This window comes from Pelmatolapia mariae, linkage group LG22 (genome assembly GCF_036321145.2).
Source record: "Pelmatolapia mariae isolate MD_Pm_ZW linkage group LG22, Pm_UMD_F_2, whole genome shotgun sequence".
Classification (NCBI taxonomy): Eukaryota; Metazoa; Chordata; class Actinopteri; order Cichliformes; family Cichlidae; genus Pelmatolapia; species Pelmatolapia mariae.
In genome coordinates this window covers 29,926,788-29,950,912 of record NC_086245.2, presented here as the reverse complement: position 1 = coordinate 29,950,912, position 24,125 = coordinate 29,926,788, and the positions used below count along the sequence as shown (strand labels likewise).

The 24,125-nt window shown below is 41.3% G+C and overlaps 2 protein-coding genes across 2 annotated transcripts; both read right to left on the bottom strand.

The window, feature by feature from the left end:
• Positions 1-3,389: 3,389 nt before the first annotated feature.
• tpbga (trophoblast glycoprotein a) lies at positions 3,390-7,173 on the bottom strand. The gene is made up of 2 exons (XM_065469917.1): positions 6,637-7,173; positions 3,390-6,349 (listed from the first exon to the last, which is right to left on the bottom strand). The coding sequence occupies exons 1-2, from the start codon at positions 6,888-6,890 to the stop codon at positions 5,500-5,502; spliced, it is 1,104 nt and encodes a 367-aa protein (XP_065325989.1). The 5' UTR covers positions 6,891-7,173; the 3' UTR covers positions 3,390-5,499.
• A 2,432-nt stretch (positions 7,174-9,605) lies between these two features.
• tmem222b (transmembrane protein 222b) lies at positions 9,606-16,645 on the bottom strand. The gene is made up of 6 exons (XM_065471299.1): positions 16,503-16,645; positions 15,835-15,919; positions 14,645-14,676; positions 14,121-14,217; positions 13,898-14,028; positions 9,606-11,576 (listed from the first exon to the last, which is right to left on the bottom strand). Exons 1-6 carry the CDS (start codon positions 16,616-16,618, stop codon positions 11,489-11,491), a joined length of 549 nt encoding a protein of 182 aa, XP_065327371.1. The 5' UTR covers positions 16,619-16,645; the 3' UTR covers positions 9,606-11,488.
• Positions 16,646-24,125: the final 7,480 nt, after the last annotated feature.

Here is a 24,125-nt window from a genome sequence, read left to right as displayed (position 1 = left end):
AGTGCTGTAACAGGATGTTCTCATCCAAAGTGACCCGTATCAAACTCCTTCATGTAGCAAGATGATGTAAAGTCAGAGAGACAGACAGTCAGCAGATGGTGTCTTCACTCCGGAAGAATCTACCCTTTGGCCTCCGAACCGATTCTCTCCTCCTGACCAATCAGGTGCTTCGGATCCCTGTGGGGTGCGTAGGGCCACCTCCAGCTCGGGCATCTGGTCAAGCATTTGAAATAATGAAGGCAATAATAATGAGCTTAAAACTCCTCCCTCTGGGAGGGCGAGAGGTCAAACTACCTATGGAGAGTTCACACCTAACACATTCCAGGAACTTAAGGATTCGTCATCATCGGAGCGGCTGTACTCCCTTCCCTCGCTGTTTCCAGAACACTTCCAAGTTATCTCAACTTTGCCCATATTTTTGTTTTGGTCATCAGTTTTAACCAAAGGCATCACTGAGATGTGGGAAGAGATCTCTAAAGCACTGCATCCAAACCCGCAGCATAAATCATGAAATCATACAAACGTGGAGGCTTGTTATTATGGCTGACTGGGATGGATGCTGAAAAACAAGAGGAAAAAAAGGTGCCGTAAACCCACAACTGTCCCGCAAATCTGTTATTTCTAGTTCATGTATATTTGCATCCAGGCTGAAAAATACAAAAAAAAAAAAAAAAAAAAAAAACATGCTGGGCTGAGCCGATGTAGACATTAGAAACCTCAGACTTGGTTTGTAACGGTGGTTTTGGCCAGCTGACACACGGAGTGTCCCAGATTCAGTCCTCTTTCTGTTTTGGTCTCCACCAACTCCTCGGCAGTTTAGGCGGCTCTTTAGCTGCTTTGTCGTGTAACTAAAAAGTCTCCTGTTATGAGGAACAACTTTCATATTGCACATACACGCTCTTGACACTTTGCTCCTGTGAAACTAATGATAACTGCAGCTTTACTTTTCAGTTGAAATGGCTTTTCCCATCACTTCCTGTAGCTGGAACCTGGAAGAAAAGGCATAGCCAGCAATAAATTAAGCCACTGCTCACAATACTGTTTTCAAATGACTCCACTCTCCAGCCAGACTATCGTATTTGCTCTGCCTGCTGCTCATTTCCAGCCCTGCTCATTGATGCATGAAGCAGATGATGAAGTAGCACAGGAGTTGTGAGTATCTTGTCCTTTTTTAAAAATGGGTCAAGGCCATTTATAATCACCAAGAAACGGCAGCCATACTCTATTTTTGCGAACTGGCCAGAGGAGAGAGTTCTTAATGAAGTATAGCTCGAGCCCTTCGTTTGGTGCGCTGAATCAGTCGCATGGCTTGATTATGTTTGGTGATCATCTTTACGCCATGTTGGGCTCCCTTGAGAATCTTAAATCAGAGACATAAAAAGAGTTGAACTCTCTTCTCTTTAAACTCGAGTACCTGGAAAAAGCCTCGGCTTTGGGGTTTCATCAAGACTTTGAGTAGACACAGATGAGTGGGACACAGATGAAAACAGATCACTTTAACTGAGAACTGCCCAGCCTTATCCTCCTACAACGACCACATCAACGCTAAACAAAACTTGTGAGGAGCCACAATCGAGGGACTGGTCCACGGCCAGCTGGAACACAGCAGAGCCCACAACAAGGCTTTAGGACACTCTCTGCTCTCAGGGTAGAGGCCCAGAAAAGGGGACGGGGAGGGGGATAAGTCACAGGGGACAGGGTGGGGGTATAAGGCCTGGCAGTCCAGAGCTTTTTCTTCGTTTACAGTCGTAGTCAATTTGGAGATCAATAGAGATGCGATTATGATGACTTCAGAGGGCAGCTGCATTGTTGCTGTGGAATGTTTTACATAAGCGTTGCTTTCATACAAAACTCTGTTGAGAAGCATTTGTTTCTCATTTATCACGGGTCTGGGGACTCGTTGTGGTTATGCACCAAGAGGTTTTTGTTTGAATTTCAAGAGCATGAAGAATCCCATTGCGACATGCGGAAACACACATACACACACACACACACTCGGTTTTACACAAAGCGGGGACAGAGGGAGTGTGCAATCAAGCACAAATCGAATCCATTTGTGGAGTTTAATAAGTTCAAACTGAAATTTCAGTCCTCGTCGCTTGTTTTGTGTCAGAAAATTGAAGCTGCGATGATACTGCCGCTTATTGCGGTCTCTCCTTCAACACCTGCTTGGATTGTTGATGGTATATATCTGATATATATCTCGGCAAAGCGAAATACAAACTATTAATTTGCACCATTAATTTGTTTGAGGAAAGACCAAACATACACATCTTTTGTTTTTTGCAGATACTATAATGGCAGTGTGTATGTGTATGCACCATTCTAAATGTGCGGTTAGCTCCAGGCCTTATAAAAATGATAAATGGGAGGCCAGTTGGTTTTAATGGGCACTTGGGCCACTTGTACCAACTCCTCCTTCCTTGCATCCTCTGGCAAACACAATTAGCCTCATTGATCAAGTGAGCAGCAGAACAATGGGTAAGTACCCCACTGGAGTTTTTAGTCTCCACCTTCACTGAGCAGACTTGTTAGAGATGATGGATAGGCAGCATCTGAGGAGCTGGGCCAATGACTTCGCTGACCTCACGCCACAATCAAGATAGCTGTTAGAGTAAAAGTCTAGCAAGACTCAGGTTTGGCGCACCACATTGGATCTGAAGCAGAGTGTTTGTACAGTTCAGTTATACCAAATGTAAATAATGACATGATCCCTATGATGGGAGAGACAGCTGTACTTGTCATACCATGCTAGTGGAGGAAAGTGGGAGTGGGGGGAGGTGGAAATGCCACTTTGTCTCTGTCATCACGCTGCTGACTGTTGTGGGTTTATTTTTATGTTTTTTTTAACATGTTCAATTCCTCGCAGATGTGGCGATCGCTTTCAAGGCATATTCTCTATCACGGCCATTAAAGCCCAGTGTAATGGCGCCAAGATGTTCCCCGAGACAGCAGACGTATAAAATCAAAAGCCTGCTGCGCTCCAGAGGAATAAGTGAGAAAGAAATCCTTTGAATATGTATTTTGCGCGAACCGCACGCTGCACGGGAACATAAAGCTGTTACACTTTTTAAAACTGCTTCCTCAAAAGAAACCTAAAAAAAAACCAGCCTGTGGGAAAGCAAGACATGGTGAGCAAAACTGAAACAGAGACATGATCTTTTAATCAGATACGTGCGGCAGTCTGAGGAAGAGGAGTAATTGGAGCAGTTTTTTCCCCTGTTTTTAACAAGCCTCTCTTTAGCACAGGGAGTAATGGAGGGCGCCTGGATGGGTCTGTAAGTTCCTCTCTTTTCCTTGGATTCCTGCTGAGGCAGTCTCCCACAGCCCATATAGCAAGCACACCATACATTTCTCAGACAGGCAGACTCATAAAAAGACAAAAAGGCACTGCTTCAAATCCACACTTTAATGAGTGAAAACGGAAGTAATGACATGCAGAGAATCATTCTTCTTCTCTCTGTCTTGCAAATTGACACCAATGACCTGTGGCCGGCTTAATGTCCCGGTTGTGACACGTTGCGTAATGCCAAATGAAAACTTTTCCCGGGATTTTCCCCCCAGGAGGAGATTATTAGGAATGATGACACTTGAACAATAGCTGGATCAGAGCGCTCGACTTTGTCATCGTGAGTGAATCCTATTACGTGACAGCATAATGGCCGTCTGTGAAAACAGAAACAGAATGAGTGTCAACAAGGCGTCTTTTCAGCGCCGGGAAACAAAGCTCATTTGAGGCGTCTCGCCACCCGAGCCGTCCCTTTGTGCACGGCGTACGAGCCTCAATTGTTTTCTCATCGCCGAGTAAATGCCCGGCTTAATGTGGTGCCGCGGCTCGGGAGAAATGATACCTCCGGACATTAACAGTACGTTCATTTCGGCTGTTTGCATAACGCACAAGGTTACATTTGGGCTAAATGACAGCACAGACATGTACAACTTTCTAATGCTTTGTCATTCCACATGCAGTGAACTGGTTCCAGGTTATAAACGCTTCTGGGCCGCTATCAGGGGAGTATGGAGAACATCTTGATGGGATGAAGATGCTACTTTGGCATCAAACAAAGGCGAGGCTGTTTCACGTAACTGCAGGCCTCCTTTGCCCCACAGACAGCAAGAAATGTGGGTAATAAACAAACTGATGATGGCAGCTTGCCATCCGCTCTGTGTGTTTGTCTGAATTTGGAGCCTCTGAAGGCCTGAGAGAATCGCTTTTGTCTTCTATGAAGACGAGAATGGCTGAAATAAATATGCTGTAAGGATACATTTTGATTTATTTTGGCCATGCTGGATTGACATGCATGTACATTTATGTTTAATTTCTACCCCCCACCGCGTCATCAGCAGTCCACCTAAGTGTCAGGGGTAGGGTTTGAGCCCAGGGTTTGTGGGGGTGGTGGTAAAGTAACCGTAAACCTACCCCTGACCCTAGATGGTTACCGATGACCTTCTGGATGTTAAAGAGGTGAACGAAGAATTATTGGAAAAACAACTTCCCCTAAAAGGACACTTCTCTCGAAATGAAAAACTAAAAGCCAAGAGCATATTCTTCTTCCTTTTCACAAGACTTAATGCCCTTAACTGGTCAGAGCAAACCGCTGAATGAAACAATGTAGCTGGTGTTTCAGAATCATCTGTATCTTATCATCGGAAAGAGAGAGAAAAAATCCCTTAAACAAAAAAATGTGGAGAGCCAAACTTTTCTTTCAAAGAGCCTCTAGAGCAGCCTGTTGTCTTTAAGGAGGGAGAGAGGGAGGGAGACTGCTTTCAGCGGCCTCGGGCCCGGGGACTGGTTCTCATCATTTTGACAATAAAACTCAAGGAATTGACACAAAGCGACATTTCATTGAAAAAAAAATAGCAGAAGGGGGGCCGGAAGAGTTCCGCTGGTCTGCGCTGGATTGTCCACCCCTCCCTCTTATCCGACTGCCAAAGAGGAGCGGAGCGGTGATATTTTTCTTTTATTATTATTATTTTAAGGAGAGCGTTTGGAAAAGCTTTCTGGTGGTTTAATTCCCCTCCAGCACCCTGGGAGGGAGGAGGTGGGGTGAAATGGTTTAAAGATGAATGAGTGATTGTGCTTTAAATTCCCAGAGGTTTGTTTTAATAGTGTCGAGTTTGTATGGCAGCGTTTTGTTGCTTCTTTTCAAACAGCTAAATACTGAATGACTGTGCCATGTGGAAAACAATACCTGACTTTAGGCACTTGCTGTTACTTTTGTGGAGTACATAAAGAGCAGGAGCAGATATAAGAAAAGGCAGCCAGCATAGTCTTTTTGGAACAATCGTGCCCACTCGGGACAGCAAAGGAATAGCGATAGACCCGGCTTAAATGGGGAGAGATGGGCAGTGCATGCTTCAGTCACCATGGCTCAAAGGCTCTGAACATGTTGCTTTGTATATATTTACACATCTGTACATTTTATACACTTTTTTACTCATATATGTGTGTGGGGGTGAGAAAGTCTGTCTCATCAGAAAATACAGCAAAATGTCCTCTCACACATCAGCGCTGTTGGAGACCTGTGATAACCTGGGGTCAGAGTCCATTTCGAAGCGGTAATGGTAGCCTTCCCACACCTCCCTGCAGGCGTCTCGCATGTCGTAGATGCGCTTCTTGATGCCTTTGCGGTTGAGGTAGAGTACAAAGAGGAAGATGAGACCGATGAAGCCCAGGACTATACCCAAGAAGACATAAGAGGTCTGCAGAGCGAGGTCTGCCGCAGCATCTCTCTCGTGGCATCCCAGAGTCATCGTCCCCACGGCAAGCAGGGACGTGTTTCTCATGCTGGCCGGGAAGGCGCACGCGAGGCTCTCGACGTCTCTGATGCGATTCTGTGACCTGTTGAGCCACTGAGCAAAAGGTTCAATTCCACATGTGCACGTGAACGGGTTCTCTCCCAGCAGGAGAGCAGCTCTGGGCAGGGAGTCCAGCTCTTGGAGGCCCTCTTCTGACAGAGTCTTGAGGGCGTTGAGCGTCAGGTCGAGCACCTCCAGCTGCTCTAAACCCGAAAGGGTGGAGTTGTGGATGGCCACCAGGGAGTTGTTGGAAAGCCGGAGCATCCGCAAGCTGCTCAGGTAGGAGAAAATGCGCGGGGGCAAAAAGATGAGACTGTTGTCCGACAGGTCCAGTGCTCTCAGGGTCTCCAGGGAGCTCCAGTGGAGAGCCGTGCTCAAGTTGGTCACCGCAGGGTGGTTGTAGAGGGCTCGGCTCAGGTTGAGCTCCCGCAGAGACTGGTTCAGGACGGCAAAGGCCTCAGGATGAATAACAGCCAGCTGGTTGTTGCTCAGATCCAGAGAGCGAAGCCTGTGCAGTCTTTTGAAGGTGAGGGATTCCACCTCAGAAATTCTGGATTTGAAGATGAGACATCATTAGCAATCACCATCAAGACTGGGAGAATGAAAGCACATTTACCTCGAAGCAAACCTGAAAGAAAACTGAACGTGGTCATTTTAACACAGTCCACTACTATGCACATGGGTAACAGAACTTAAACCAATGGATCGGTGCAGTTCAAGAACAATGGGGGGCCATGTGAAGAACGGGAAAACAGAGTTTTGTCACAGTGTCAGTCCTTCGGAGCTTTGCATTAGCACAATAACAAAGAGCCCCAGGGCTCGGGGAGAGTTTCTTACCTGTTATTGCTCAGAGATAGGTTGGTAACATTCTCCAACCCTTTGAAAGACTCCGGACCGATCCGGCTGATCTGATTCCCCGTTATAAACAGATTCCTCGTGTATCCCGGGATCCCAGCCGGGATACTCTGCAGGTCTTTGGAGACACACTTCACGGTGTGAGCCGCCTCTGAGCACTCGCAGCGCGAAGGGCAAGAAGCGTAAACGGAGGCGAGGAGCGCGCAGAAAACAATGCCCTGCGTCAAATCCAGCATGTTGGAAAGGAAAACAAAAAAGTGTCCGGTTGGAGAGCAGCGGCAAGAAACAGCGACAAAGAATACACGCACACGGGGAGAAACGATCAGCTCCACCGAAACGTCATGATCACGAGCTGTCCCGGCCGGGAATGCGCCTTTAACTTTGGATCTCTGCAGAAAGTGTGGCCGGGAGGCTGGCTCTGATTTCCATGAGAACAAAAGTGAGGGTCGTGCAGATCAGAGGGGGTGTTTGATCCTTCGGGGCGTTGCTTCTGCTCCAGCAATGAAGTTAAAAGGACCATCGAGGAGTGCAGTGATCTGCGGGGAGGGGCTTCTCTCCGTCCGGATCTACGAGATCTTCCCCTCAGTCCCGAGCAGAGAGCGCAGGCATGAAGGATGGATGAGGAGGAGAAAGTGGCCGGGATTTCAGCGCGCTCTCTCTCTCCTTTTTTCTGCATTCAAATATAAACGTGAATGTAATGAATTCTGGACTTTAACAGTTTTATTTCAGAACAAAGAACAGGCAAACATACTCGTCATTCCCAGCTCCCCAGGTGGTGTGCGCTAAATGTGGGGGAGGAGTGTTTGGGGACCAGACCTTCAGCCTTTGATCCCCCCCCTTTTCTTTAACACCACGATGATCTACAGGATAATGAGACTTTTGGCCACTTGGCAGCTGAGTATGAAACCTGCGAGGACTTCCTCTTCTTTATAAATTTATTCCGACAACTTCCAATGACTACTACCTGAATGACTTCCGAGAGTATTTAAAGACGAGACAGGCTCTCGCATATCATGACTCAGTCTTAAAACATCATCCCTCCTGCTGACAGCCCTGATGAAACACAGCAGTCACGACTGAATGATGCGAATTCAAGAGAGAGAAAAGCAGAGCCACAAATCTCTATAATAACTTTTATACGTATTAAAGCTGGAAGTCGGACACATTCAGAGTGCGCATCTGTATGGTCTGCAACATAGAAGATATGTTGGGATTATAGAAACAAAGGAGGGTTTTTGACATTGCAGACTGGTATAAGTATAATGGGTGGTGGCACTAATAATAGCATCCCAACTGTCTTTTGTGAGCGGTCTGAATCGCTGTGGACACAGGTCTCCGCATTCCAGGGCCCGGCTCCTGGATACAACAAGGCACCGCAGGAGGCAACATCTAAAACCATTCACATCATCCCCACTCAGTGTGGCATTCCCGCACATGGCCGCCCTTAAATAGGCCCGAAGTACTGCTGATCTTCACAATCTCTCTTTCAGAAATATACCTTTATATTTATGTGTTACAGGCGGCAATGTTGTGAGGCATGCCGGCTGCTCTCAAAAGGACCGTTCATTCCTCCACTGCCTTATATGCCTCAAAGCGCGCTAAATGAGCTGCTTCATTAAGGACAGGTTTCACATTCAAAGACACAGTTTGCCGTCCGTTTTCTGACATTTAGCGCAATTACAGAACACCAAAGGGATTTTCACTTTACTCTTTATTTCTACTGGGATTTTCCACAGGCAGGTCCACCAAGTCTGCACCTTAAATGTCACTGCAGTTTAGGCATAATGAGCACATTTCCACGTTTTCTTTAAAGGCATGCTCCTTCTTGGACACAACTCACAGTGTAGTCTGCTCAGCTCAGTCATTTAAAAGAAATAGTTGACATCTTAGGGCATACATATGCATTTTTAAAGGGATACTGACCTACTCTACCACTACAAATAAATGTCATTTTATGAAGCAAAAAGCACCTTTCATTTAAATTTATCTCTACAAAAGGCCTCATGTAGTTTACAACTACACGTCTCATGTCCAAGTTTGCTGTGTTAATTGTCTTATTGATCATATTAGCCTTTTGCGCTAGTTAAATGGTTCTAGTCTTTGCATGCTCACTCAGGTTGTTCATCAGAATTATTTTTCTCTAAGAAATAAGAGCCATGTTATGGTGACTTTTTTTAAGTGAAGCTTTCATATATTAGTGTGTAGTGTGTGTTCCCAAACCAGCAGAGATATAATTCACTGCTGCTGCCTCTTCAGTGCCGGCGAGGCATCAGTTTCCCAGACTTGGTGGCACAAGTGTTCCTGTTGCTCAGTCGTGCACTGGTGTCTCCTTCTCTTTTCACTCCAGTTACAGGCAGTTTGTTCTGTTCTGTCAAAGGGAGCAATATACACATTTTAAATCTTCCATTTAAGACACATGGAAACTCTCCCCCTAGAACAAAACAAATACTTTACCAGATTTGATTTTTTTTTAACTTTGAGCTCCCAAAGCTGACAATCCAGACCACAGCTAGTTAAAGTACTCACTCTTTGATCATCATAGCAGTTTTTCAGTTATGCAAATTAATAACCGAAAAATAATCTAATTATCTACAAATATTAGGAAGTAGTGTGTTATGCTTACACTGATACTCCACTGCAATCACTGATGATTTTTAATCAATTTTCATGTTACAATAGTCTTAAAAAGCAGCTTCCCTTTTCTCCCTGTGGGTGTTGTTACATCTCACCTGGTTGAGAAGGCAACTCATTTATACTGAAGGCTACTGCAGATGGCTGGGTTCGATTTCCTGTATCTTTAAAGTATTACTAAATAAAATGTTTTTATATTTTATAGAGAGCTGCCAATCTAGTTGGGATCCAGATTGGTCATTTCAAACATACAAACAGGCATCGGATCAACATCAACTGAGGCAGGTCTGGTACAATCTAATATTTTATTTATTTTTACTCAATTTTACCAGTGAATACAGAACATTTTAAAGAGATTAAGGGAAAGACTGAGTAATAAATATAGAAATCAATTACTAGGCAGTTTGCTGCAATGATATGCAGCCGATTAATAATCGAGAAGCAATAGCTATGAGCCAACCACGAACATCCCTCCCCAACAGTTTCACTCTCGCATGCATGCAATACACACATGCTTGCATGCAAGTGCATGCTCTCTCTCTAATGTGCAGAACACGCACAAACACACACACACTCATCCAGGCACAGGTCTGCCTCACTGCCAAGCAGACATTACAAGTACAGTAAAGAGAGCCATTCAAATCTGAAGAGTGATCAAGTTAGCAAAGTATATAAAGAGCACCTGATGTACAGTCTGATGTGTAAGTATTTACAGGCAACATGGGTGTAACACAGAACTAGAGGCCACAGAAATTCTGCTTCCAACAGGAGCCTGAAAATGGTGTTAGCCCTGGAGTTACTACAGAAAACCCCTTTAAGCTCACACTTAAATGACATCTACTTTGGATTATTGCAGGATGTTGGTCGGTATACATCAAAGCTTTGCGAAACAGTGCTGACATTTCACAATGACCTTCCAATCTGATCTGCAGAGGTGAAAAACAGCAGGAGCGAGCGATGCTGGTCAGGCGCCGAGGTGGAAACGGGGGATTTTCAACAGGGGTCGGTGAGCGTGAAAAAACCTGAGGATCCTGGCTACCTGCTGCTTTTGGCAGCACCGCAGACAAAGAGAGGGCTCAACACTTTTTTCCCTGTTTGATTGCAAACAATGAGGGGATTTAATGCTGCTCACAACAGCCATGGCAACGGATTTTGAGTGCCAACCATCATGTGCATTTCTTTTTTAGGAGGAGTCGTCAAAAATGACCATAAAGCTGAAGATGCAAAGAGAGGTCGTTTCGAGGCACTGACTCTGGCTTTTTCTCGTAAAAGTCGAACGCAGCAAAGGGACAACAAAACAAAATCGCAGCAGGTTTCATACCTCTGACATCAGCTGGCTTTTCATCAACACCTTTAGAGTCACAGACAAACTGTTCCACTACCGAGAGACTAAGATATGGAAGGACAAAGTCTGTGCTGGTCACACAAAAAGGCTTCTCTATTCTCTAATTTTCTACCACAGCCATTGAGGTTGCTACAATTGTTGCACTGATAGATAACAGTATCATGAGGTGATATGTGTAATGCATGTCCAACAGATCTGAGAAAATATTTCCCTTTTGAAGATGCAAACTCTTTGATATCCTACAGAGTAAGAAAATGCACAAAAACACAAACTGCTTTTGTGTATTTAGGTAGACGTTGCAGTGCTGTGGAAGAGCTACGTTAGGTCGAGCATGAGATGCAATAGATTCCTGCAGAAAGGCAGCTAACTGAACTAACATGTTGGTGCGCCCCGCTATAAAATTGGCATCCTGGAAGCACTGAATCATGGGATTACAATCCCAATCCGTGTAAAATCTGAAAGCAAGGCATGGATGTGTTTCCCTCAAAGAGTTCAACAATGTAGGTACTTCTTTTCAACTGTTTACTGTTACACTTTGCAGGCGGCAATGGCTTAAAACCGCCAGTCACACTTTTAATATTCAGAATCCAATAAATGCTTTTGTGTAGTCCTAGTCATTGCAGGCGATTATAAATGGACTTCCATCACTGGGACATTCCAGCATCCACACGGCAGTAAAGCCAGTGATCATGCTCGAGCCAGCAATCAAGCATGTCCTGGACAATCCTGTCCATCAATCTTCTCTCAGAGGTGAGGAGTCTTTGTTACTGGTTTCCCCTCTCCTGTGTTGTTCAAAAGGTCAGCGCCACATCTGACCCACGAGGGGGTTTCCACCATGTCCCTAGACTTGCTCCCAGGTCACCGGAGGTTGAGGGCCAGGGCCACTGTAAGGACGATGCCCATGAGCATCAGAAAAGGCAGCCAGGTCTTCAGAAAGCCTGCACAGCTGGAGAGAGATGACAGGAAAACCAAGGTGAGGAAACAAGCATGCATGTGGTGATGTACACAAATACAAATCGGGGGAATGAGCTCTTATTTTTTTTATGAGCCCCCTCCCATCCCAACCACAGCCCTTATAATGACCAGCAGAAGACAAGGGACATGGCATCTTCAACCTTGTTCTTCCTGTAGCTATGGCAAGAATCAGTGTAGATGATATACACATCTTTCTTTTTTTTGTTTAACCCTGCTGAGAGGCAAAACAAGCAGCTGGTGTGGATAGCTAAAAAACTAAGAGAAAAATAAGTTAATTAGAGCACAGACATCGCACACACTGGTGTCTGGACTTTTGGGATAAACAAGCAAAATGGAAAGTAACTGATGCCAGCCCCACAAAACCTCTCTAAATGTTCTAGAAAGCAAGGGTTGCATGTACGCTGTGTCGGAGCAAAGTAGCAAATGTTCAGTTGATCACAGGGACGTTTAACGACATTGTATACAGGCTATTATTAATCTCTGTCTCTTCCACAGCATGTCTTCTATCCCGTCTTCCTTCTCTCGCCCCAACCGGTCGCGGCAGACGGCCACCCTCCCTGAGCCTGATTCTGCAGGAGGTTTATCCTGTTAAAAAGGGAGTTTTTCCTTCCCACTGTCACCAAAGTGCTTGCTCACAGGGGGTCATATGATTGTTGGGTTTTTCTCTGTATGTATTATTGTAGGGTCTACCTTACAATATACAGTGCCTTGAGGCGACTGTTGTTCTGATTTGGCACTATATAAATAAAATTCAACTCTCAATCAACTTGAGAGGAAAGAAGGTCGATGATGTTAGCGATGCTTATGTTAAGCCACACTCAGCAAACTTAAATTGTGTGTGTATGTGCACACTAGTATATATGGCACAAAGGGCTACACGTTTCTGTGGCATCTGTGTTAAGACTAGCGGAATAGCATGATTTGTTTTCTTGAATTTAATCGACCAGTAAAGCAATCACAAGAAATATCCTTAGATTAAATAAGACTAAATATTGAGGCCCCTTTGCATAAGTAAGTAAGAGTGATTAAGTTATACTAAACAACCCAACATACTTTCTGACAATTACTGCAGTTCTGCTGGGATGTGTAGTTTTTTTATTGTCATGCTATAATTTAAAGACATTGCAGTAATGTCCTATATACACTCTTATTATTTCCCAAGAATCAGGTCTCTCTCTCTTGTCCTGAGACACAACAGGTTCAAGGCATACCTGTGAAATTATGTCCGAACCCCTGGGATTCCACAGAGAAACCTCATTCACAGGCTTCAGCCCTACTTCTTAGGCAGGCTTTGAAGAGAGCAGCTGTGGAGTACAGGGCTTGCACTGTATCACCTTCTAAGGTAGACAGCCTTCAGATATCTCGAGAATAAGGATGATAGTCACTAATACTATGTGCATTCCTCTGAAAGTAGTTCACTTCAGTGCTCCCCGGAAGATTGAATATTTTTTAAAGGATACTGTTAGTCTGTTCATGCTTATCTGGAGCAAATGAAACATCGATTAAAACATCACTAGATCATCGTAACTGAGGTTAGATTTGGATAGAAAATTCATGTGATTAATAATTGTGTTTGTTTTTTAGCAACAGTCTACAGTTGAGTGCCAGAAGATGTCTAAAAAAAAAAAAAAAAAGCATGAACTGAGCCTCTAAATGGGTTTGTAAGCTTCCCCTGAATTCTTTATACTTTGTCAGGAAAACAGGAAACTGGTGAAGTGATTTATTGAACCATAGAAACATGCACGGAAATAGAGTACATAAAGCAAAATAAAAAGTTTGTGTACAATTCTAACAAGCTTGAAAAATCAATCTTTGGTATGACAAAGTGAAGCTTTTGATCAAAATGATTGATCGGGGCATGAGCTGGGGACTGGCTGCTGTCAGTTAGGATTACTCCAATTTCTCTCCCTTCTCTGCTCTCTGTTTCACTGTATGTGCATCTCATCCCAAAGACAATATAGAGCACATACGAGAAAAACAGAGCTTGTTGGCATAGCAAACCGGAAATGCCTCCAGACTGATCTTAGTTTTTCTTCATGCACTGTTACGTTTGGTTCCAGTAAGCCAGTAAATTGCTGCTGACGTGTGGTGCAGTACACGCAGAACAATGCAGAATGGAAAGGAATGGATCCACTATCCAGCCTAGCTATTTGAATTCAGTACTGAACCAATATCAGATACACACCAGAGTAGGTCATCAATAATTTCCTGTTGCACTGTTTGCCCACTAAAAACTCCACATCAACTGTTTTTCTGTCTCTCAGTTTTCCAGACACGCTGAGCTTTTCTTACCTCACATGCTTTCCGTGGATGAGAGCGAGGAGGCAGAGGTTGATCATGTTCCACGAGGTGCTGTTTTCATATCGCATCAGATTCAGAGCCATTGCGACATGCGAGTGGCAGTTATCACAGCATAGGTTGTGCTTTGGAGAAGACAACATTATCAAGAATCATTCCCACTATTTCTTCACTTCACAGTTGAGGCAAAGTCATTCACACAAGACCACATATTTACCATCCTGTGTTTATACTCCTCTGAAGCGTCATGCACGGCTGTGTCCCAGGCATTGGAGCCGCTGGCGTAAACCTTGCTTACATCAAGCATCCAGTATCTGGATTTAAAGAGGAAAACAAACTTTATTGTTGTGTATAAGATAAGATAAGATAACCTTTATTAGTCCCACACGTGGGAAATTTGTTTTGTCACAGCAGGAAGTGGACAGTGCAAAAGTTATGAAGGACAATTAGAATAAAATAAAATAAGAATAAATACAGTACACAACTGTACAGAATAGAATAAAAATAGAATACTATATACAGTAGAATAAAATAGAATAAAATATACAATAGGATAAAAATAGAATACAAATGCTATATACAACAGAGTGAAAAATACAACGGTGCCAGAAAGATTATTGCACATTTGTGTTATTGCACATTTGTGGATGTGTGTGTATGATCAGTTAAAAATGTGTATGTGTATGTGTATGACAGATGTAAAGAGACAAGTCGTAAAAAATACGATTTTTATTAACTTACTTTGTTGGTTGTCCAAAAGCCATGTTGTCCTCCTGCAAAAGATGAAATATTTCTTTAAGTTAGCTGTGCTCACTGAAAACTGTTTTATGTTGTTTGGGGTTTTTCTTTTGGGTGGGGGGGTTACATCAAAGCACTAAACAAAGACACCACCATTAGGGCAAAACTTGTTCAGCAATGTAAGGTTGAATAAGAGACATTTTCAGCACCCTAATAGCCGGAATATGTAGTTTAGCATCAATTTAGGAAATTGGTCTAACATCCTGTTTGTTAGGATTCACTATTGTGTTCGCTTGTTTGTGTATACAAGTCAAAATGGATCCAAGCTGCAAGCTCTCTGTACTCTTTCTTCTATTACAAGGAATAGTGTACCTTCCATTCCCATAAAAGAAAATGACATTTCGGAATAAACAAATCTGAATGTTCCAAAAAAACCAAAACAAACCAAAAAACAAAAAACATATTTAGGTATTATTAAATTCCTAAGTAGGAAAACAAATTATTCAAGTTTTCTTTATGTATTAATAATCACAGCAATTTTATATGCTATACATATTGGATAGCAGGCTGTTATGAACTATTTCTACACTTAGCTATAATTTTTAAAGAATCTGTTAAACGATAGTCTGACAACACAAAAGTGCAGCAAAACAAAGCTCTCTTTAGGAATTTCTACAGCCGCCAAGACAGAATGTTTTCTGACACACAAGGCAAACATCGCTATTTTTGCCACAGCACAGCATAATCCAGCGGTGGCACTGCAAATGTATGAAAATGCTCATGAGATTATTGGGAGAGTACTTTGTAGCACTAAAACCACACTTAATTAATGACTTCCTGCACTACTGTGAAACAGTCTTACTGGTCCTACTGGAAAACCTAGATGTCCCACATTAAAACACAATAGTGCTGTGCCTTCATTTGCTCATACTGTATAGTGTATATATGTAGATGTACAGCCATCTATTCATTTCTATTTTTTATTCTGTGTCAGAAGTGAGAAATACTGGATTTAAAGGCAACAGGTCGCAAGGCACAGCATGTCCGATTTTTATTAGATCCTTTGTTAAAACTAACAGTGCGCTCTTTACGCTCATATCTATCACTAACAAGTGCATTTTACCATAGTAAATCTAGCATAAAAGGCTAAAGGATTGTTTGGTGAATGCTGGAGAACTTCAGTCAGTACTCACTGAAACAAAGTAAGGCCCAGCAAAGTCCCGGATGACTCCAGTGGAAGTGCAGATACCCATGTGACCAATGAAGGGAAACAGCCATCTGAGAGAAACAATAACAAACAAACAAACAAACATGCAAAGTTACCATCACTACATTGAAGTACTATTTAAGAGGGCGTGACTGCAAAAGTTGAGATTAGACAAGCCAATACAAAGACACACGTTTGATTAGTGTAATATTTACTAGTAATATCACTGAAAATAAAGGCGATAGTATGAGTTTTAAAGCAACTGCGTTGCGATATTCAAAGTTTCAGTAAGATATACTTTCGCAGAACTATAAAACTGACTGATGACCCAAAGTCCTCAACGGCTGACTTTAAGCATATCACTTAATAGCTGGCATGTTTACCATTTTGTTTGCCTCGTATCGGTGATCCATATATCTGCATATTTATATTTACACGTACAAACATCTTCAGTTTAAACCGTGCTCATTAAATGTAACCGTTCTTCGTGCACAGCTGTAACTTAGACATTTGTTAGCAGCGAAGATAATCTAATATAAATCGTTTTGGAAGGAGGGCAGCAACAGGAAGGTACTGTGCGTCTGCTAGCTAGCTAAGCTACTGCTGTCGCCTCGTGCGATTTCTGGAGCATTTAGCCAAAAAGCGATAACTCACGATAACACAGGGATAGGTGTCCACACTATACAGTAAGGATAGCGACTGGCCTCCGGGTTAATTTTCTCCGAAGCTATGTGGTAATTCTTCATGCTCTCTTTTTCAACATCCGCCATCACCAGCTGTGGACTATGAACTTCATTTGTCCCACCGCGTCAAGCTACCTGGATACTCAGGGGAAAAAAATCTTACTGTCAAAATAAAACACTACATCTACTTTTAGTTTGGCAAGCATCGTAAAGACGGCATCAGTATCAACAGATATGCTAAATTCACCGACATTATCGCCACATCTGAGAAAAATAGAGACAGAATAAAAGCGCAAACCACTTTTATAAAAGTTACATCGTTTACTTTGAAAGGCCCAACCAGAAGCGCCTTCTCTTATTTGATGAGACTTCACTATTCTGGCTTTACTATCCTGTAATATTGTTGGATTCGTGACAACAGTTGTTTCCGGGATACTTGTATGCCTATGAGGAATCAGTCACCAGTGGGATACGTGTGTGTTTGCACACAAAGTAAGGAAAGTTCTGTTTGGTCGATTATTTGTTCTAGCAGTGCTTCTTGGCAATAAATCTTATGCTGATGGAAAGTCGGTTTATTTCCCATTAAATGGTTCCACATTTGTAAGGAAAATGCATTTTTGTGAGTATGTGGATTGCATCCATAAAAATAAAATAAAATAAAAACAAAATTAAACAAAAAAAACCCCACACAAACTGGGATCAGTAACTTTTCTGAAAATGTACAACCAAAGAAACGGGTATCCAGGATTTTTTTTTATTCCATTTTTACTTTCTTTATTGACAAAGAAAACATTTATTCCTTTTATTTTTTCACTAATTTTCAAAGTGGATACAGCCCATAAGTGCTTTACTCAAGAAAAGCTCCCTGGGTTGTACTTACAGTTTTTAACACTCATCTGAGAGCAAGAGGTGCTGAAAGGAGGAAAAGGAGGTCGTCAGGGAAACCAAGATAATAAGAGCGGAAGAAGATAAGAACGTGTGCGCGCGCATGTGAAAACCTATAATATTAAGGTTATAAAACATGAAAAAGCTTAATTTTACATTTAACACAAGCTAATTATTTAATCCAGCACAATGGGAAATAGTACAGCTAGCTCCCATGCTCCCTGTTTCTCATTGTTACGCCCCTCTGCAGCCCCTAATTTCCTCAGTGTGTTCAGCTGTTGCTAATTGGCCACACTTAGTCAGGTGTGGATAAAAGCATACCTGAGGCAGGCTTTCAGGGGAGGCTCACTAGCCCTTGAGTTGGTAGCACCAGCTATTTTAGCCAACTTGCAATGCATTTTAAGATAGAACCTCTTCTCACCTAAATTCTAGTGTTCGTCTCCTTATTTATGTTGCGGCTTTTGAGCCGGGTCGTAACATTCATGAAAATGCCATAAAATGTCAACACTTGGTAGGAAGAAACAGGTAGATGTGTGGACACGTTTTGCATTTGATGTCAAGGAAACTAAGATGCTTTGAAAACTGTGTGGACGACTCTCACTAGTAAAAACACGCCAAACTGTTACACCTACACTGTTAGTCAACTGAAACACTACAATCTTATGCTATTTAACTGAGTAAAACTATAAGAATTTAGATGCCTAAATTATGACTGAAACTAAAAGCTGTTTTAGTCAAAACACTCACATTAAATCTAAGTTTTCCATCTCAAATTAATTGAGCCTGTGGAACGAGTTTGATCTATTATACAGTGTGTGGCTGTGGACAAATATTTAGAAACATCCTTCAAAAGCAGTAATAGCCAAACCTTCCGCTTAGAGGAGAGATATGATAGGGCAGAAACAAGACAATGAGGATGATGATGATGACACCACTCCATTTGAAGGGGGCAGAGAAAACATTTTTGTGAGACTTACAGATTTTCACTCATCCTTCCATGACCTTTTGGGCATATTTGTACCTGATCTGTGTATCTAAATTACTTTGTAACTTTGGGGAACACTCAGACTCTTTAAGACTTTGCCAACAAAACTTCCCAGTTTTGAGTCAAACAGGTCCATTGTTATCATCCAAATTCAATCTCGCCACAAAGGCTTTAATGGAACTTCTATCCTGTTTATTGCAAAGGCCTTTATTTGTTTCCATGCCAGCGCACAGAAACCCTCCAGCACTGTGGAGGTGGAGGGCTCCAGCTATTGAAGGAGTTATCTATGGCAGTGGTGGAAATGGAAACAAAGATGAACCCAAGGGATCCACCAGGGCTCTCTGTACTCTATACTGGGTCCCATTAGATGTGACAGGTGATAAATTTGCGAAGGGCAAAAACAAACTACTCAGCAAAAGCAGGCAGACGTTGATAAAGGAAGGCACACTGGGCTCATCATTGGGGAGCTGAGGGAATTCTCCGGCAAAATGCCACCTCGATTTCTGGCTGAGCCATCCAACCCAATTAGGCCTGGAGACGGGCTGCTTTAGGGACTGTAACTCGGTGACACGGTATTCTTTTCAGTCATAGGTTTGGAAAGTAAAATGTCAAGCATCCAATAGTTTCCAGTTCAGCTCCACGGACAGTGGTTACACATCCAAGAAATGAAAAGAGGGTTTAATTACACACTTTTAGAAACATATTTAGTTTGTGAATTTTTCTGAAAGGATGTGTAAAAAAAGGAAAGGAGGTTAAAAGTTATCCTTTTTACTGGCTAAAAAGGGCGTAATTAGAAAGAGGAAAACACTCCCTGCCTTTGCTTTGCAGCAACACAGGGCTTTCCCTCATTGTTACTTTACAGTCACAAAAGCGGAAGTGCTTGTCAGACACACACGCACACAAACCTACTTCTTACAATCAATCAGTCCACTGATTGAGTGTGATTTGCTGAAGTGGGGATATTGATATCTTTTTTGATATTACATGAAGGCTTACATTTTTAGGTCTGTTTGTTTTGAGGGCTAAAGTCCCAAATATCTTTGCTCGCTGCACACAGTATGTAGCACTTGGTTTGTTGTGATATGAATGACTGACTGAAGAATCGCTGGTACAGCAGAGCTTAAAGTAAAATGATGAGGGGGTCTAAAAGTGTTGTGTTTACTTCTAAAAAGACTTTGATATGAGGTCAAATGTATTGTAGTTGTAATGCAAATCTTTCCTAAGTCACAATCTACACTGGATTAAATTAATCCACACTTCACTAAACACACTGCATATTACTGCAGGCTGCAGGCTTACTTAATAAGACCAGACTGGTAATGATGTTCAGGAGGAGGAGCAAATCCAAATGGTCTGGTGGAGGAGTACAAGTATCTGACGCTCCACTGCTGCCATAAGGACACAAGCAGGAAATCTTCCATACCTCATGCAATAATGCTCTACAGTGCAACAGACTCCTCTGTTCTTCTGATAGTGACATCTGATTTTTTCAAAACTGAATTAAGCAACTCACTTAAAATTCAGCTTTGTTTTTTGTTTTATTTGATCATTATTTTTATTTTTATTATCATTATTATTATTATTATTAGTGCATACCCATATTATAGTACAGTTCGACTGTAAAATAAAAATTATTGTAATGGTTTCATAAGGTGCTACTGTTGCATAAATGTAAATAAATACATAAAATTGTTGTCAAATGACATCATACCATCTGCTATAGATAAGAACCTTGAGAGGCCTGAGACCAACCTGTATGCCTAGTTTTGTTGCTTAAATCCTGATTGTGCAGCAGGAATTGTTGGACAATGAAACAAACACACAGATTATTATAGGAAGATTATAATTGGGGTGTTATATTAACAGCTACAAGAGATATAACAAATGTTTATCAGTGAAAAAGAAAGACACACAAAGTCTCTCTCTCTCTCACACACACACACACACACACATATATATACATATATATATATATAATTATCAGCTGGTGCTTGCAAGGTTTGTGTTAATTTTAGTTTACATTTCTGTCCACTAGATGTCACACTATTCTAGTTTTACAGGAGTCTACTTTTTCTTAGTACATTCTTAGGAATGTACTTCTGCTTTTGACTCTTTTCAAATTTAGTTCATATTCTCCTTTATACACAATGCAACTGCCATATTAACGTAAGTGTTTTTGTCCAAATCTATGTCTTCGCTATGTCCGATATGCCTTTGAAAATGTTAGAATTAGCTTTAGTGTAGCAATGCAACAACTTTTCTCCACCCTTACAAATGATTTTTAATAAAATAAAAGTAGCAAGTATCAATATAACAAAATAAACTCCAATGTAACAGCATCAAAAACAGACAATGTCAATGTTAACTGAGAGAATGTTAGAGCGTGGAAAAAACAAAGTAGAAACAGGGAGTATGTATTACTAAACGAGTGTGGTTAACAACAGGAAGTGTGCAAATACTTCTGTGAGAGATAAACAGTGAGAAGGAGGGAGTGGCAAACATAGTCTTTACATTTTTTTTTTTTATCAGCACACTTAGGTCTATATTTAAAACTGTGAAGAGGAACAGAGTTACTGCTGATGTGTCTGTAACACTAAAAGACACTCTGCTTGCTCAAGTAAATGTAGATGAAGTTACACACACATGTTATGGATGTTATGTGAAAGATTAGAGCATGAGTACAAATTTTCAGTTCTAATACTGCTCAAGAAAACACATTTTTAATGAACTTCGAGACAGATTCTTTCTCTCTAATTAACTGGTGGCTCTGTGAATGTGTGTCTGACTGATCTTTGCTAATCAGAAACAATTCTTTAATTCTACTTCACACTTGGTAGATGCATAGCTGTGTACTAAGTATGCTGTTAACTGTGAAGTTGTTTGAAAGACGGGTCTCACACTGTGGACTAACACTGATTTTATGTTCCACATTCAAAATAATTAGTCTTCTAAACAGAAGTCCTTATGGGACATAACCTATTTTACCTACTTTATTTGACCGCAACCAATTGCTCTGAAAAAAGAAGAAACAAACACTATAAATAAGTCTATTTGTCAGGTCATTCTAAGTCAAGTTGCAATCAATTACGTCTTGATGCTAAATGGTTTTGGACACCATCCAGCTGCAGAAAAGATCAAAGCAAGCACCTATTCAGAGTTGAGCTTCCTTTTCCTATCGTGGGCAATGTGGCACGAAAGAAGTGGTTAAAACTGTTAAGCATACTCTTTACGACTTTCAATAATCTTTTCTGAAATTACAACAGCATAAGTTATTATGGCATGCACATGCAGGCAGATTGATAGCCAGAAGGGAAAAGAAGAAGGAGATCAAACAAAAGACACAAAATAATTTTCTGAAACATGGAAAACACACAAGAAAAAAAACAGAAGACTATTATTCCTGTATGTGGGTTGATGCAAACAGTAATTTGACTGCAATACAGCCTAATCGTGTGTGTTGTATTCCAGTACATGTTGTATTGTGACCTGGTGCTTAATATGGAGGTTTTCCTTTACATAAATAAGCCATTTACAATATATAAAAAAGAAGCCCTTGATACTCACAATAATGCATATTAATGCATCCCCCTCAATGCTCATGCATACAATACACAACACCTCTGTGCATTTAACGCATTTTACATGTTTAATCATCATATGACTATATGGCACAACCCCTTGGGGTTATACTAAAATATCCAATATTATTCCAATATTAATCCTAAATCTAAACATGCAGACGTGACCTCCATGTTTGGCTCACTCCCAAAAGCAGCACCTTTATAATACACATCTGAGAGCAAAGTATAGTCGGTACAAATTGTCCTCTTAAAAAGGCACTTCAGAATTTGAGTTTATCTCCTCTGTCTTGTTTCAAGGCTTCCATTCTAAGAAATTCAGAGAAAACTTTTTTATTGCAATACAATGTACAGGTCCTGTGGTGATAAGACAATATTATAAAGGCGACGCATGCAATGAAAAAGCCTTCCTATATCTTTCGAGGTCTCAGTGGCATAATTCATCACTGTATGCTCCAAAGGTAAAACTGTGTGTTGTGAAATATTTATTCACACTGTACAGCTTGCAGTCTGCAGAGTCTATGTCTGACCACTGCTTCAGACAAAATAATTACAAAGATCTGTTAGTTTAGACTTAAACTACAAAGGAGCTCATTTCAGTATTCCAGTCAAAGACTCTTGGTTATAGAAAACTTTAGCAATTTTCTTTAGCAACTGAAATGAATTCAAAACAAATATCGCACACAATGCCCTTTGCTCAGTGTTTTACAGTGTTTCAACCACTTTTTTAACAGTACACAACATCCTTAAATCTCACAGTTTACAAAAAGACTTGTAAAACCTGCTCATTTTCTTGCCAAAGGTTTTATAAGAAAATAGATATCTCGAAGCCATAAAACCAGGGCGTATATTAATATAGGGTGTGTCCCTGTAGTTTTATTTTCTTCATAGTTTCCAGATAAATTTGTTTTAGGAAGAACTTTGTTTGTTCTGACAAACTGTGTTAATCACCTTTTTTTTAATGTGAGAACTTTTTTTTGGTCAAAATGACTACGATAATAAAACACGTTCGTACAAGCCTCACTATTCAAATCATACTTAAGTGGTGTGGTCATAGCCTGAATGCCAGGTTATGTAATGATGTCTGTGTAAACTCTGTAAACCTCCGGAGCAAAGTCAATGATAACGAATGTTCCAGAAAAATCACCCCGAGGCAGTCTAAGCACCTTCCTCTGCCCTTTCCTCAAACAAATGAACTGATTTAGCATCTGTCCGGGACTTTAGACATTAAATTAAATGTCTGGAAAGGCCTGTTGTGATTCAAGTTTATTTTCTAATATCCTCCCAAATGTAGAGTAAGACATATTTCCTAATAAGCTCATGAGAAAACAGCTTCTAAAAATATTTATCTAAACATATTTTTGTGCACGTGTGTGTGCGCGTGTGTCAGGCTTAAGGCAACGTACTTCGGAGACTTTAATTCGGTACTTCGTTTTAATGTTTTTAGAAAACCGCCTTCTTCCTCAACATCCACCCGGTGTCAAAAAAATAAGAGCACGGCTCACCTTCCGGGATCCCTTTTTCAAAATAAAACCGTAACCGACAATAAGTTTAACAACCATCCCAGACAATTAAGAATCTCGAATGCAACGAAAAGATAGGGGTAGAATAGCTTCCGAGGAGTTTTTTAAATTTTACAATGCAGAAAAAGTCTGCAAATCTTCCTATTTCTAGCAGTTATTATTAGATTTGACTTCTAATTATCAGTAGTTGTTTTTTTGTTTTTTTTTACAGTACTTAGTTTTTAGAGCTCATGTTCTGTACTTTGGGAAGTACCCCTGATATGCCTCTTTGTAACTAAAACAAAGTCATTCTCCTGCTCAAGAGACTAGCTTTAACGCGTGATCTCAGAAAACTGGAAAGGTGTTGAAGACAATGTGTTGGTTTTACATTCATCAGGGGTATTTAGCACTGGACTGTATAAGGTTCAGTTGTTAGTTCAGTGCTGGGGGTGTTTGGGGAGGCGTGACATTTTATTATGTATGTATTTATTAATTTGCAACAAAAAACAAAACTATACCGCAAACAGGAATAACAACAACGATGCATGACTGAAAAATAACGCTTTTAATTTTGTGGGGTAAAAGTCTAAACTTCCGGCCGCATTTCCAGCGCCTCGACTGTCGCTTCAGAAGAGCGATTCAAT

What these genes read in the sequence shown, in the direction of transcription:
- tpbga (XM_065469917.1), bottom strand. Translation starts at nt 6,890, where the DNA reads ATGCTGGATTTGACGCAGGGCATTGTTTTCTGCGCGCTCCTCGCCTCC. An exon ending in CTATCTCTGAGCAATAACAG is followed by an intron (nt 6,350 to 6,636) that starts GTAAGAAACTCT and finishes CTTCAAATCCAG; the next exon opens with AATTTCTGAGGTGGAATCCC.
- tmem222b (XM_065471299.1), bottom strand. Translation starts at nt 16,618, where the DNA reads ATGGCGGATGTTGAAAAAGAGAGCATGAAGAATTACCACATAGCTTCG. An exon ending in CTGGGCCTTACTTTGTTTCA is followed by an intron (nt 14,677 to 15,834) that starts GTGAGTACTGAC and finishes CATCTTTTGCAG; the next exon opens with GAGGACAACATGGCTTTTGG. An exon ending in GCTTTTGGACAACCAACAAA is followed by an intron (nt 14,218 to 14,644) that starts GTAAGTTAATAA and finishes CTTTAAATCCAG; the next exon opens with ATACTGGATGCTTGATGTAA.